Source organism: Astatotilapia calliptera, chromosome 22, assembly GCF_900246225.1.
Source record: "Astatotilapia calliptera chromosome 22, fAstCal1.2, whole genome shotgun sequence".
Taxonomy (NCBI): Eukaryota; Metazoa; Chordata; class Actinopteri; order Cichliformes; family Cichlidae; genus Astatotilapia; species Astatotilapia calliptera.
This window is the reverse complement of record NC_039322.1, coordinates 24,333,098-24,348,593: the sequence shown is the minus strand read 5'-3', so window position 1 is coordinate 24,348,593 and position 15,496 is coordinate 24,333,098. Positions and strand designations below refer to the sequence as shown.

Here is a 15,496-nt window from a genome sequence, read left to right as displayed (position 1 = left end):
CAGCTAAATCATTTATTTAAAAGCAGAAGCTGCAACTGATCGAGGGAATATTTGTCTGAAAACTTAAACTGAACTCCAAGGGTACCATTGCTCCAGCTCACCATCTTTACCTGAGTGAATCAGTTTGTTGAACAATCTAAATGATTCAGAAACTTCTGTGACATCAACTTAACTAAGGCTCATTACAAATTTCACAAAACACTGCTGAATACTTTTAATATTTTTTTATTAGTTATTTTTGTTTTTGTTGTTATTTTGATTTTAATAAAACAAAATAAAATAAAGAATTAAATCATTTCTTTGGTTTTTTTTATTTAATTTATTTTACAAATAAATTAATAATAATATTAATAATAATAACAACAAATTAGTGCTGTCAGCGTTAACGTCATTTTACTTAATGACGTTAACACTGACAGCACTAATTTGTTGTTCCCAGAGAGCAAGCCAAACACTGGTCCAGAAAAGGACGATCTCTAGTAGATTTTGTTTTAACCTCCTAGGACCTGGTGTCCACATATGTAGACATAACATTTTGGGTTGTCTAGACCAAAATACAAAATTTTGCTCTTCAAAAACCTGATATCCACTTATGAGGGAGGACATGACACTGCCACTGTTCAATCGAAATTTAAAATGAATGTCCTCATATGTGGATCTCATTCTTTTGAGAAACAAAAAAAAGATAGTCCGAATCTGATGTCTTGGTTTTTACCTTCATCGGGTCCCAATCAACCTAAATGGCACAGAGGAATTAAAAATGCATGCCATGAAAGTTCAGGTCTTAGGAGGTTAAAAATGTCCCTGCTGATGAGACCAGTGAATGTGGGGCGACGGTGGCAAGAAAAAACTCCCTCCTGGAGGAAGAAATCTTGGGAGGACCAGGCTCTCTGGCAGGACCCTCCCTCCTGAGGGCAATACTTACCTATACTTGTCCTCCAGTGTGCGATGGTGGGCTGGGACGACTGCTTTTCCTTCTCAGCATGATGATGACCTTAACTTCCTTCCTTCCTTCCATTTCCTGTTTCAGAACTGAGAATGAAGACAAAACTGGTTAACAAGGTAACAGGACATTTAAAAATTCTCTCACTTCAGGATGAGATGCTGTGTCTTCTTACGTTTCTCTTGTAAAACAGGATGTAGGCCGACTGCTGCTGTTCCTCACAAACTGCAGATCCAGTTGTGTGGAGCACCTGTGCGTCATTATAGGTGAGCCAGCGATCTGATGTAGAGTGCTGACTCTCCTCAGGATGGACAGAACTACAGATGTAGTGTCCTGAAATCACATTAAGACAAATGAATCCAACTTCTGGAAGTCAACTGATTCAAGCAAACAGTGATTTTGACTTAGTGCTTCTTAGAACATCAAAAGCTTTTGTGTGTGAGTCCTTCACTGAAAAGTAGCAAGTTTCATTTTCTGTTTGTCACAAGTCTGTTGTTTTACCTGACTCTGTGCCTCCATAATGACTGATGATGCTGCAAAGACTATAACAGCCACCACCCTGAGAAGGAACAAATCCAAAGAGTGTTAGTTTCATAAAGTCTCACATCAGTGCCATAATTAAGCTGATTTGCTGAGGCTACGTCCACACTAATGCGTTTTCGTTTGAAAACGCATCGTTTTCTCTCCGCTTTGACCTCCCGTCCACACCGAGACGGCGTTTTCCTCAAGGAAAAACACAGCATCTTGAAAACGCTCTCGAAAACGCATACATTTCAAAACGGAGTTGTCCCATCGCAGTGTGGACACTCGAAAACGCAGACTTTCTAAAACGATGACGCATTTTGGTCATGTGATGCAGTCATGTGAGCAATTAAACAAAGATAAGCCGAGTGCATTAGACAGCAGTTGTTTTGATTGCTCTCAACTTTGACAGCCCTAAAAAAGATTAATATCAGTTTGTACATGCTCCGGATAGCTTTTCTTCAAATTCTGTAATTCTCACTCACTTTTGCGCATGCGCAGGACTGGAACGTAAGCGTTTTCGGCCGTTTCAATGCAGACGCACAACTATTTGAAAATGACTGAAAACGCCAGTGTGGACACGGAGTTTTCAAATCTATCCGGGCTAGTGTGGACGTAGCCTGAGACGTTCTGCAGTCTGTTTTTACCTGATTGGATGGCACCACCAAGTCCCTCTGCAGCCTGACGGGGTCATCCACCTTCTTAATCTTGTAGGTTTGTGTAAAGCCAAACCTCTTCAGATGCAAGATCAGAACTCTGGCAGAAAAGAAAAAAAACACAAACAAGGTAGAAAATAAGAAGAATGAGTGTCAAACACAAACAGAAGATGGGAGAAAACGACTGCTCAAGTATTGTCTCGAAGAACTCTGATATTTGATGCGCCACAGTTTGGAAACCTGGTCAGTCGATCAATTCTGATGTGACCTTACTCACCTTGGCAGTGTATCAAAAGACGACTTCAGTTCTGAGGCCGTCCCTCCACAATCACAGCGAAATTCTATTTCTTGTTCCTGAACAACAGCACAGAGAAGACAGGCTTTATGGTAGAAAGAAATCTCAACATATGCACACACACATGCACACAAACACTAACAAAAAAGGTGTGTTAAGATCGCTGATACGACAACTCTATTGGAATTTGTGATCTTACCTTCAAGTATGTCTCTAACATGTTTATAATAGACCCCTCTGGAACAAGGTCTAGAGACAAGCTGGTGAATTCCTCTTGCTGTGATGATTGGTGACCGCAGCTACACATTTCAGGAGTAACGTAGTTAAAGTAAAGATCAGGTACGTGGAAAAGAGGTATATGAAAATATTGCAACCAGCTCTGCGTTTCTGAAAGACAGGCTTACCTCTTGCATGTCCTCATGTTTTCCATTTTAAAAATGTGATGGTCTTCTACTGGGCAGCTATAACTTTGGCCCAGGAGAGCTGCGTTCCTCTCCAGGTGAGGTGTGAGCCTTTTGACCTCATCGAGGAATAATGTTAGGAATTCATGAGCGTCCTGAAAGAAAAGCAGAGAGATTTAAAACAGTACATCAAAATCAGAAGGTAAAGCAAAAAACGAAATGTCCAAATAGCTGACGCACTTTCTGTGCACTGCCGGTGTATTCAGGAGCTTGACTGCTGAATGCCTTCTTAAAAGCTCTTAGGTGGTGATCTTTAAGGCCATAATCTGTTGACTCGTGACAGTCCCTGACATCAATAAGCCTTCTGTAGAAAGGAAGGGTAAACAGACATTTCTGCTGTTAGATCTCTTTGTTCTTCAGGTTTTTGAAGAAAGTAGAAGGTTGACGTAGCGCACCTTAAGAGCTGAGCTTCTGGATCTGTGCTCCACAAAACCCCCTGACGCCTGATGTCTCTTATGAACTCCTCAATGTTGAGGAGGCTCTGCAGGCAGGAGTTCATGTAGCAGGTGTTTCCGATGTTTGGAAACCTGACACACACGCGCAACGTTTACAGTATCAGTGTAAAATAATTCATTTTCTCCACTTTGACAAAGTGAGTCTTTGTGCACCACGTGTACTCACCCGAAGCAGTCTATAGTCCCAGTTTGACTTTCTATTTTTTTCCCACCGCATGCTACACTGCTCCAAAAAGGTAAAAACACAAACACAAAATTAGGAAAGATGTCAAGATTCTGAGCAGTGTATGCGCATGTATGCATGAGCTTTGAAGTTGAAACATTTTGGAGGACGTCCAAAAGTAGTAAAAAAGATGTAAATACACAAGGTGGAAGAAAAATGCCAATAAAAGGGAAATAAAACAGCTCCAACTAAACCACTGCTATAAATATCTCCAGCAGCATTAAAGAGCGGCGCATTTCTTTACCTCTGATGAGACGTAGAAGGAATTTCCTTCTCTGCCACGTTTTGTTTGTGTAATTTCTGTTTAGAAACAAGAAAACCAACATCAGTAATGGCATAAAACAAACATACCAAGGGAGTCTCTCCATGAAAAGTGTCCAGTTAGAAAATTTGGTATTATTTCATATTATTTATCACTTCAGTGAGCTGTCAGCTCATGAAGCAGATATATAGGAATATCTTTAAATAAATTAAAAACAATTTATTCATGCTTTAAATTGAGTTTTAAAGTTTGTCCTATGAAATACAAAATCCTTCATTTGGTTTTGATCAAAATTCAGTTTTTACAGAAATCATCCATCAAGCTTCATTAAAAGATTCAAAAATGCTTATTTACCATAAAAAATATTTAGAGAAACATCCTGCAAGTCTCTTCAAACTTACCTTTCTGTGAAAAAAAAAACGTTTAAACATCTTTGAACCTAATTTGAGGACATGGATGTGCTAAATTGCTCTTAATTCTTCGCATTTAACTGTGATGAGTAAATGCTTGATGACAGTGACTCTTTCCATAAAACATACCTTCCAGAATTTAAAAAGAAACCAGCGACACTTTTTTTGTGTCTTCACAGTGTTGCTCTCTGCCTCTGCATCGCTGTCAGTTTGCTGCAGAGGACGAACAAACATAAGTTTATTAAAAAAGTAAAGTCACTTTAAATTAACAAGTGCAATTTAAAGAGAATGTGCATTTCATATGTTTCGTGTAAAAGCAAACCGAGGAACAGCAGAGGTGTCTCCATTTTCTCTTCTTCTTTTGACCATTTTCAGCAACACAAGCATCCGGGATGCTGATGAGGACAAAAGTGTAAATGTTATTTTTCAAAGTGGAAATTTTTAACAAGGAGTACATGCTGGAGATTGCAGATAAAAATTAATAACTGTAATGGAACAAAATCATGTATTTTGTACATTTACACTCTACATTTTCAAACGCTAATCTCTGAATCAATAGAAATTATAGACAAGACTAGAAGTAGTAAAAAAGATGTAAATACAAAACACCAATAAAAGGGAAATAAAACAGCTCCAACTAAACCACTGCTATAAATATCTCCAGCAGCATTAAAGAGCGGCGCATTTCTTTACCTCTGATGAGACGTAGAAGGAATTTCCTTCTCTGCCACGTTTTGTTTGTGTGATTTCTGTTTAGAAACAAGAAAAGCAACATCAGTAATGGCATAAAACAAAGTATATGGTAAGAAAATACAATATCCTTCATTTGGATTCAAAATTCAGTTTTTACAGAAATCATCCAAGAAGCTTCCTTAAAAGTTTCAAAAATGCTTATTTACCATAAGAAAACATTCAGAGAAATGTGCTGCGAGTCTCTTCAAACTTACCTTTCTGTGAAAAAGAAGTTTAAACATCTTTGGACTTGATGTGATCGCAGCCAAAATCTCCTCAGCTTTGCAAAAGTTCAACTGAAAACAAGCAGTCAAAGGTTGTATATTTATAAACTTTCAGCATAGAACGTTCATACCCTGAACAGCAAACATCAGCATTATGATGTATGGGGCTCATTTGCATATTTTGGAATGTATGCTCATTTGAACTGTATGGTGCTCGTCTCCAAGCAACTGCTACAAAAACAGGTCAAGTCAAGTGGCTTTTATTGTCATTTTAACCACGTGCAGAGGTACTGTACAGAGTGAAATGAGACCGCGTTCCTCCGAGACCCTGGTGCTATATATGACATATACGGACAAACCCAGGACTACATAAAGTGCAGTGTGCATAAATTGCAAAAATAAACAAGACAAAACAGTGCAAAACTAGACAGAACAGGACGATACAGACACAAGACAATGGAAATGTGCAAAATGCTGAGTATTGTGCAAAAGTAACTTGGTGTCTGTATGTATGTGTATGAGTGTGAGATACTGCAGATAAGTGCTTGGTAGTGACATGTGTGAAGGTGTGCGTGTGCCAGTGCAGTCACTGAGTGTTCAGGGGTCTGACGGCTTGTGGGAAGAAACTTTTCCGTAGTTTGGTAGCGAGGGCCCGGATGTTCTGGGACCTCTTTCCAGAAGGCAGCAGGGTGAAGAGTGTGTTTGAAGGCTGTGTGGGGTCCTCCAGCAAGCGGGTGTTATAAGGAGGGGAGAGGGACTCCAATGATCTTCTCAGCTGCTCTCACAATCCGTTGTAGGGTACTGCGATCTAATACGCTGCAGTTACCATACCAGACAGTGATGCAGCTACTTAGGATGCTCTTGTTAGTCCCACTGTAAAAGGTGGTGAGAATGGATGGTGGGAGATGGGCTTTCCTCAGCTTCTGCTTGAAGTAGAGACGCTGCTGGGCCTTCTTGGTTATGGAGCTGGTGTTGAGGGAGCAGGAGAGGTTCTCCGCCAGGTGGACACCAAGAAATCTGGTGCTCTTGACGACCTCCACAGAGGATCCATTCATGTTAAGTGGGCAGTGATCCCACTGTGCTCTCCTGAAGTCAACAATCTCTTTTGTTTTGTCCACGTTCACAGACAGGTTGTTGACTCTACACCTCTACAGATGGCCCGCAGTGCAACCCTTCAGCTTCCTACTAGATTCACCTATATACAAATTTAAAGACCTAGGAGACTTACTTCTCGTCACAGAGTTGTAGCATTCACAAGATTTTCAGAAAACTTGAACTCAAGGTCAAGGTCACTGATATTCAAACTGACCCCAGAACTTTAGTAGATGCACCAATGGTATCAATTCAAAATCCTACGCTTCTCGTTCCATTTTTATTTCACTATCTGTAACTAAGACAAATAAACAGTATTTGAGACACAAGTCACTATTAAAGTGGTTCGTGAGACTCCACATCTGATAACAGTATAACACACTGCTTATTTAAGTAAAATTGTCATCAATAAATGTGTTCAAAACAGAAGCTACACTGGCTTTAAAAGTTTTTGTTAACTCTGACTACCTGTCTGCTCTTACCTGTTTCTTTTGCTCTCTGCTGTCTTCATCCTCCATCCAACTCTACATTGTATTGTTAGGGATGACATGATGAAACTGAAGGGTGTCTGGGCACCGAAAAAAGAAAAGAAGAGAGACTGGATTAGGCTGCAGCTGGCGTGCCATTCTCTCACTTCAGGATGAGATGCTGTCTTCTTACGTTAATCTTGTAAAACAGGATGTAGGCTGAGTGCTGCTGTTCCTCACAAGCTGCAGATCCAGTTGTGTGCAGCACCTGTGCGTCATTATAGGTGAGCCAAGGATGTAGAGTGTGGACTCTCCTCGGGACGGACAGAATTACAGATGCAGCAGCTGCTTCCGATGTATGGAAACCTGACACACAAACAAAAGTTTACAGTATCAGTGTAAAATAATTCATTTTGTCCAGGTTGAGAAGGTGAGCTTTGGTCCTTGTGCACCACGTGTACTCACCTGAAGCCGTCTGTAGTCTGAATTTTATTTTCCATTATTTATCCACCGCCCAAATGTTTCACTGCGCTACTGCAAAAAGGTAAAAACACAAACACACAATTAGACACTGAGCACTGGATGTGCATGCATGCATGAGCTTTGAAGTTTAAACTTTTTTTTATCATCAACAATTTTTATTTATTTCATTTTAAACTTCAATAACAGAGCTTAAGGATAACTACATAAATAAATAGTTTAAAAACAAACAAACAAAAACAAAACACAACAACAAAAAACAAAACAAAGGGAAGTTATCCTATTCTTTCTTCGCACACCAATTCCCACACCACCACTCTGTCATTACTCCTCTGTTCTTCAAGTTACAGAAAGCCAGCTTGTAAAGGGGGACCAAATACAATCATATTGATGCAATTTGTCTAAAAGGTTATTAAGAATGCAAAGCTGCAATTTGTGCCGTCAAACCCCAATGTTAAGACGTCGTCGCATGCTAAAGTCAGTGACCATGGCTATGCTAGCACTGAAGCTGCCAACGTGGGCTTAAACAAGCGAGAACGGGGAGCAGACTCGGCGCCGCCAACTCCATCAAAACAACCGCCAGAGGAGAAAAGAACAAAATCTTCAGAGAAGGAAGATGATATCTCCAATAAAACTATTTTTGAAGCCATTATGGGACTTGACAAAAAATTTGAAGCACAACTGGAGGATATCAAGGAACAAAACAGACAAAGTGCAGCTATGGTTGCCAGCTTGGCTAAGGCTGTAGAGTTTAAAACTTAAATGTTCCTGGGTAGGTAAAGTCTTTTCCAGTCCTGGAACTGGTAAAAGTAGGGGAGTGTCGGTTCTGATTCATAAAGCAGTTAGCTTTACTGAAACAAAAGTAATAACAGATAAGGAAGGTAGATTTATATTGGTTTATGGACAACTACTGGACACACCAATAATTTTATGTAATATCTATGCACCTAATGCGGACATACTCACCTTTTTTCATAACCTGTCACAGTATCTTTTGGAATTAGAAGGTGCACAAATAGTGGTAGGAGGAGATTTTAATCAAATACTGGATCAAGACCTAGATAGATCGCTTCCTAGGACAGGCACAGAGAGTAAATCTGTAGTTGCCATAAGGCAGATGACCTCAGGTTTAGGTCTGAATGATATTTGGCGGACAATGCATCCAGAAGGCAGGGAATATTCCTTTTACTCTCCGCCTCATAATGTTTATACTAGAATCGACTACTTTCTTATTTCTGAAGCCTTAGTGAATAACTCTATAGATTCAAGTATTGGTAACTAAGCTGTAGTGCCTCTTCACCTCACTGTGCAATACCTTTTGTGCAATACTTTTGTAAATAGTCAACGGTGCAATAGACTCAATACTTGAAATGTGCAATTCTTGAAATGTGCAATTCTTGAAATGTGCAATTCACTTGTATTTTTATTTTTATTCCTATTTATTCTATTTATCCCCTTCGTATATTTTATTTATATTGTGTATTATATATATATATTAGGGGTGCAACGATACACAAAATTCACGGTTCGGTTCGATACTTTGGTGTCACGGTTCGATATTTTTTCGATACAAAATAAAATGTTCATGCCTTTTTAATTTGTCATTTATTAAAATTATAAATATATATTTTAACTCAAAAGTACAGTTTTTAAATTTAACCCTAACCCTTGTGCGCGTTTTTTATTTTGACAGCGAATGCGCACCTGCGGACCACTTATGTGCAGCCCTGGTTATTTAGCTCGTCATATTGCAGCCACAGAAATTCTTTTGTCCATGAAACCATAAAGCTGCACTTTCTTTTTGCCTTATAGTCTGATTTGTCATAACTTCTCAGTTTTGTGGTAAGCTTTTCTTTGGCTGTCACTTCTTCACCCTGACCTGTCTTATTTGGCTCAGCAGAACTAAAATATATATCTGTCTGTGAAGGTTCTCAGTCATCCAGGTCATGTAGTCAAATATAAATCCTGCTGCTTTTACACACGCACTCACATAAGCTCAGCGATTCTCTGCGCGATCAACCTCTCACATGTTTAAGCTGCGGGAGATTTCACTTGTCATGTTTGCATAGTAAGCTAACGATTAATAAGACGATGTCAGGGGAATTGGTGCACAAATTATCATCACTCACAGATCAGTGCTGTCGCTCTCTATACACAGTTCGCACGATTGCAAAGTGAAAGCAAAAAAACAAGCGCAAATTCAAACGCGACTTCAATATGTCACATATTGACAGTGGCTCACCGATGCCAATGACATAATTACCCAGCTACATTTCTGAAAGAATGCAAAAGCATTGACATATATTTTTCCTTCCTACAATAGCCCGACGGGCAGGGAAGAGATAGATTTTGGTAGCCCGTCTGAAAAAAATCGCTAGCCCCGGGACGTCAGGCTAGCGATATTGCAAGCCCTGTATCTGATTGAGGAATCACTCATCTTTGGAAAAGAGAGTTTATTACAGAGAAATGTCTCTTTCCAAAATAAAAGCTATACTATCCGCTTCTTCTGGGCTATATTCTCAGCAGCATAAGGAGAATCATGTGCTAACAGCTGTCTAAATGACTCGGCTAAAGTTAGTAGCATGCTTGTTGTTTTTGTCTTTGCACTAAGATGATGTAAATGTGCAGTCATATTCGTTGTGTTCCCACTAGTGCTTTCAGGTTAATCTCGTTGAAATGACCTTAACGCCACAACACGGCAAATCTCCGTTAACGAGCTACCGCCGATTGCCCGTGCATGGGGCTAGACGGCCAACACGTTAACGAGCTAACTGCGCTAACACACTAGTTCCCACCCATGTAATTGAGCATTGCATGGCGCATCCAACATACTGTTTTACTTTAGTCCATGACTCGCTTACCTTCAGGGTCATACGTCACATGAAAACCAAAATAATTCCAAACGCCAGATCTGAATGAGAGTGGGGGAGGTCCATGTTGCAAGGAGAGCTTAACTTCTGTCTTGCTAGCTTGCCCTGCGCTCTTCCTTCTGACTATGCTGTCTGTGTTGAGCGCTCAGTGAATCTGCGTTCGACTGCTCCGCCTAGGGTCGACAGTGCAGCCTAGGCGGAGTAGTCGAACGCAGATTCACTGAGCGCTCCACACAGACAGCATCTTCAGAAGGAAAGTTGATAAAATAAATTACAAATGTTGTATTGTTCGATACATATGCATACCGAACCGAAAGCACTGTATCGAACGGTTCAATATCGATACGAATATCGTTGCACCCCTAATATATATATATATAATATTCTGTAACTCTGTAACTTCTGTCGGTGCTGTGCTTTTTTGGAAATCGAATTTCCCAGAGGAACCCACCCGAGGGATTAATAAAGTTCTATCTAATCTAATCTAATCTAATATAGTATTCTCGGACCATGTGCCAATTTTTCTATGTCTTGAAAATATTTTACAGATTCCTCAAAGCCGCAGATAGCATTTAAATGTGTCCTTAATTAAAGACTCTGGGTTTATTAAATTGATAAGCGATGAAATACAATTTTACAAACAGACAAATAATCGAGAGGACACTACATTGGCTACTTGGTGGGATGCTGTTAGGGAAAATATTCTAAAACACTTCTTCAGTAAAGACTCAGAGAAGAGAAACACACAGAACTTCTTGCTAGCAAGGGCAGCCTCCAGACTGAGACTCGCGCGGAGCTTTGCCCTTGTCTTTATTTTATACTTCAGTGTGTGTGTGTGTGTGTGTGTGTGTGTGTGTGTGTGTTACTGCTTGTCAAAGGGTCATATACATAAAAGCACAAAAGGTACATCCTTGGTCACAAAGAGGGTAGTCTCCCCCACCCTAGATGGTTCACCCTAGATGACACGGTGGGGAAGTCCAGCAGTTCATCTAAACAAAAGGCACTTAGACTAAAACAGACATAGCTATGTTAAAACAATAAAACAAGGTGCAACCTCTCATGCTCCCAGGACGTGGGGGTGCATTCCTGGGGTGCACACCAAGCCTGCAGCCTGTTAGAGATCACACATCCTGTCACTACACAATTAATTATATGCCTCTAAGCATACATGGTTAAATATTTCCTAATACAAATAACTACAAGCAGTATTCTACCATATGCAAACTTATATCACTAAAAGATTATACTGACTACTAAATACAATTTTCCATTGACAGATGCTATGAAGGCATACTTAAGGCGGAGGACAATTTCTTACGCTTCCTTTAAAAAGAAGGCAGCTAACAAGAATATCATTACGTTAGAAGCCAAATTAAAGGCACTTGAGGCAGTACATTCCCATACAAAAGACAGAGTTACGTTGAATAAAATTGTTAAAGTTAAATATAAGTTGAATGTACTGTACAACAGAAAGGCAGAATACGCTTTATTTCGCATTAATCAAGCATATTGGGAAATGGGAGAAAAGCCGAGTCGTTTATTAGCATACCGTCTTAAACAGAAAGACAGTATGAACCATATCCCAGGCATACGACAATCAGATGGGGTTATTTTAACTTCTTTTAGACATGTAAATGATGGATTCAGGGCCTTTTACAATAATCTTTATTCTACACAAGGGAGTTTAGATGAACAGAAATTCGAAGCATTCTTTACTGATTTAAACCTGCCACAGCTTTCTACACTGACCAGCAGATTATAGATGCTCCAATTACAGTGGAGGAGATTACCCGTGCAATTAACAGTATGCCACTTAATAAAGCTCCAGGATTAGATGGGTTACCATTGGATTTCTATAGAGCATTTGAGGATATGTTAAGTCCCCTGTTGCTCGATGTTTATAATGAGGCGTTCAAAGTAGGCTCATTACCTCAGTCAATGCACTCTGGACTTATAACATTTATTCTTAAAACTGGGAAAGACCCTTTAGACCCAAGTGGTTACCGCCCCATATCTTTGCTGAATTCTGACCAAAAAATCTTGGCAAAGGTCTTAGCGGGTCGATTAAAAGTAGTAATGGCGAAAATAATTCATGCAGACCAATCTGGTTTTGTTCCAAACCGCTATGGTTCAGATAATATTAGGCGGTTGGTTAATTTGCAAAATTATGTATATGATTCAGTATATCCAACAGTGGCCCTATCGCTGGATGCTGCACAAGCTTTTGATTGTGTTGAGTGGGATTATCTGTTTAAGACATTAGAAAAGTTTGGTTTTGGTGACAATTTTATTAGGTGGATAAAGATATTATATGATTCGCCTTCAGCGCGAGTATTGACGAATGGGCTCATATCAGACCTATTCCTTTTACTGAGATCCACAAAAATGGGTTGTCCCCTTAGCCCCGGTCTTTTTGTAATTGCTATAGAGCCTTTGGCACAAAAACTGAGAAATAATGTAAATATATTTGAAATTTCGATGGGTAATAGTCAACATAAGCTTCTATTATATACAGATGATGTGTTGTTACTTATGACCCAGCCTGGGAAGTCAATTCCAGCCCTATTAGAATGTATAGAAAGCTTTACGCTGCTTTCAGGGTATCGCGTCAACTGGGATAAATCAGAGGCAATGCCTATGTCAGGACACTGCCCCCATACTTTATTTAAACAGTTGGGAGTGTCATGGTTCTGGGTCAGTTTCGACCCAGTATTTTGAGTTTTGATTGATTAGTTTATTTTTGAATGTTTGTTGTGGTTTTGGGCGCTATGAGTATTATTATTATTATTATTATTATTAGAATTCTATGTTTCTGTTTATTCATGTTTAAGGATTTGTTCTCGGTTGTAGCTCACGTTTAGTTTAGTTCAGGTTCCATGTGTCATTCTGTCTGTCTCTGTGTCAGGTCTGCGTCTTGGTGTAGTGTTCTCGTTTCCTGTTTTATTGTGAAGGTCTGCGTCCCATGTGAGTGTGTTCAGTTTTACCTCTGTCTAGTCTTGTTGATTATTCCCAGCTTTGTCCACCACCTGTGTGTAATTCCCCTGTGTTTCTCTGTGTGTATTTAAGTCGTGTCCTCTGTCATTGTAGTTGCTGGTCTGTCTGTGTTTTCCACCATGTTTCATCCGTGTGTTCCCTGCCGTCACCATCTTGTACCGTCGTCCACCTTGCTTCATGTTTGAGTTCCGGTTCGTATTCAGTAGTTTAGTTGTCTCCAGTCTAGTTTAGTTTGTGCTCCATTTGCTGTTTGTCTATATTTATTTCGTGTCCAATAAACCACCTTCACTCCTCCACTACTGCCTGCGATTGATCCTCATTTATTATTTTTATACGGCTTATCTCACTCGCCGTGACAGTACGCACCAGCCAGCTATGGATCCAGCGGCATTCAGTCCACCCAGGGAGCTTCGGGAGGCCGTTATCGACTCTGCTTCTAGATTAATTAACCAGTGGTTAGAGCATGAGGGAGACGCCTCTCTTTACACTGTGGAAGCCAACCTACAACACCTTATTTCCGGTTATCCCTGGCTATTGGACTCTCTGCATCCGCTCGTGCAGAGTTTCGTTCTCCACGAGCTTCACCTACACCCCCCCACCGCTACCGCAATTTTTTGTGTTTCTACTGAGGATAACAATGATTTCTCACCCATGGCCATAGCTTCTAAGACTGCCTGTTCTGAACCCTCGTTCCATGTTTATGACCGTGTCCGCTCCATTGTCCCATCCTCACTTCCATCCCAGTCAAATGCCAGGCCTGTAATGCTGCCCTCAGTTCAGTCAGCAGCCGCGCTGCCCTCAGTTCAGTCAGCAGCCGCGCTGCCCTCAGTTCAGTCACCCACTCCACCACTTATTACAACTCCACTACAGTCGTCTCCGCTACCTGTAGGTCACTCTGTAGCCGCTTCGCTGCCTATTGCTCTGTCGCCACCAGTTCAGCTGTCTGTCCGCTCGTTTACTCAGCCACCATCCTCACTATCTCATTCAAAGCAGGGAACACACTTCACCACAATATCTGCTGGTTCTCTTAAGCTGGCCATGTCAGAGACAGTTGCTCCCTCTAGGGCCTCCCCAGAGGCTGGGTGTCAGTCACCAGCCAACTCTGGACCCCTAGAGGTCAAGACGTATTGGGGAACACTTTCAGCCCTCTGAGGACTGCATCCCACTGTTGCTGCCTGAGTCTAGCCACTGTGCTGCTCAGTCCCAGCCAGTGTCCACACTGGCAGAGGTCTCCGTGCCTGCTGCTTCAGTGTCTGTTTCCACTGGAGGGCCAGAGGGGCCCGTCCAGTCTCAAGCCATGTTAGCTGGGGGTTCAGGTGAACCCAGCCAGCATCCTGCCTCGTCGGCTGGAGGGCCTGAGGAGCCCAGCCAGCCTCAAGTGTCGTCAGCTGGGGGTTCGGGAGAACCCAGCCAGCCTCAACTGTCGTCAGCTGGGGGGCCCGAGTTGCCCGTCCAGCCTCAAGCCAAGTCAGATGGTGGGTCTGAGGAGCCCACCCAGCACCATGCCTCGTCTGCTACGAAACCAAAAACAAGGGGCTGAAGCCCAACCAGATGAAGGCGGAGGTGAAGCCGGACCAAACGAAGACGAGGCAGGGCCAGACGAAGGCGGAGCCGGACCAGATGAAGGCCAAAACCAGTCCAAAAACACAAGAAAACAGTCCACGAAAACAGATCAAAAACAAAACCAAACTAGAGCTCAACAAGAGTCTAAGAAAAGTTCAGGGGGTCGACAACACAAGGACCAAGACAGTTCTGGAGGCCGGCCGTGCACACGGCAACGGCGGCGACGGGCAAACAGTTCTGGAGGCCGACCGTGCACACGGCAACGGCGGTGATGGGCAAACAGTTCTGGAGGCCGACCACTTGGAAGGCAGTGGCGGCCACTGAGCAGGTCCGGAGGTCGGCCGCGATGCCAGCGGCGGCGACGAACTCTTTCCGGAGGCCGTCCCCGAAGGCCATGATGCCAACTTAGAGGCCCGGAAAACGGCCGGCAGAGGCGAGGCAGAACGGGTCGAGCTGGCTCTGATGGCGGTGTGGCAACCGCAGGACCAGACGAGGCAGGACCAGACGAAGACGAGGCAGGACCAGACGAAGGCGGAGCTGAAGCCGGACCAGATGAAGGCGGAGCTGAAGCCGGACCAAACGAAGACGAGGCAGGGCCAGACGAAGGCGGAGCCGGACCAGATGAAGGCACGGAGGCTGGACCAGGCGTGGATGAAGGCACGGCAGCGGGACGGCTGCGGAACCAGACAGTGGTGATGCTGCAGGCAGTGATGCTGCAGGAGGTGATGTGGATGCAGGCAACGGTGTAGAAGCCACAGGGGATGATTCAGCAGGTGGTGGCTAAACAAACTTCCCCGGACCGTCAGCAGACGTGAGGATGTGCTTGCTGGGTCCTCCAGGACCCCCA

At 42.2% G+C, this 15,496-nt stretch overlaps 1 protein-coding gene across 4 annotated transcripts in view; it reads right to left on the bottom strand.

Moving 5' to 3' along the window:
- Window positions 1-1,017: 1,017 nt before the first annotated feature.
- Window positions 1,018-15,496, bottom strand: part of LOC113014589 (ubiquitin carboxyl-terminal hydrolase 29-like) — a 264,900-nt gene continuing 250,421 nt past the window's right edge. Inside the window, exons 1-19 of one of the 4 annotated variants that reach the window (XM_026156236.1) lie at window positions 10,084-10,114; window positions 7,208-7,276; window positions 6,936-7,108; window positions 6,758-6,843; window positions 5,175-5,255; window positions 4,921-4,976; window positions 4,550-4,622; window positions 4,357-4,440; window positions 3,800-3,855; window positions 3,499-3,558; window positions 3,273-3,404; window positions 3,058-3,181; window positions 2,821-2,972; window positions 2,616-2,715; window positions 2,399-2,475; window positions 2,113-2,221; window positions 1,445-1,502; window positions 1,119-1,276; window positions 1,018-1,032 (exon numbers count right to left, since the gene is read on the bottom strand). In XM_026156236.1, coding sequence (XP_026012021.1) covers window positions 1,027-1,032; window positions 1,119-1,276; window positions 1,445-1,502; window positions 2,113-2,221; window positions 2,399-2,475; window positions 2,616-2,715; window positions 2,821-2,972; window positions 3,058-3,181; window positions 3,273-3,404; window positions 3,499-3,558; window positions 3,800-3,855; window positions 4,357-4,440; window positions 4,550-4,622; window positions 4,921-4,976; window positions 5,175-5,255; window positions 6,758-6,793 — 1,362 coding nt within the window. In that variant the 5' untranslated portion in view covers window positions 6,794-6,843; window positions 6,936-7,108; window positions 7,208-7,276; window positions 10,084-10,114 and the 3' untranslated portion in view covers window positions 1,018-1,026. Of the gene's footprint in view, window positions 1,033-1,118; window positions 1,277-1,444; window positions 1,503-2,112; window positions 2,222-2,398; window positions 2,476-2,615; window positions 2,716-2,820; window positions 2,973-3,057; window positions 3,182-3,272; window positions 3,405-3,498; window positions 3,559-3,799; window positions 3,856-4,356; window positions 4,441-4,549; window positions 4,623-4,920; window positions 4,977-5,174; window positions 5,256-6,757; window positions 6,844-6,935; window positions 7,109-7,207; window positions 7,277-10,083; window positions 10,115-15,496 lie in introns of those variants that run through there. The other 3 variants (XM_026156238.1, XM_026156237.1, XM_026156239.1) reach the window with 3 other exon arrangements.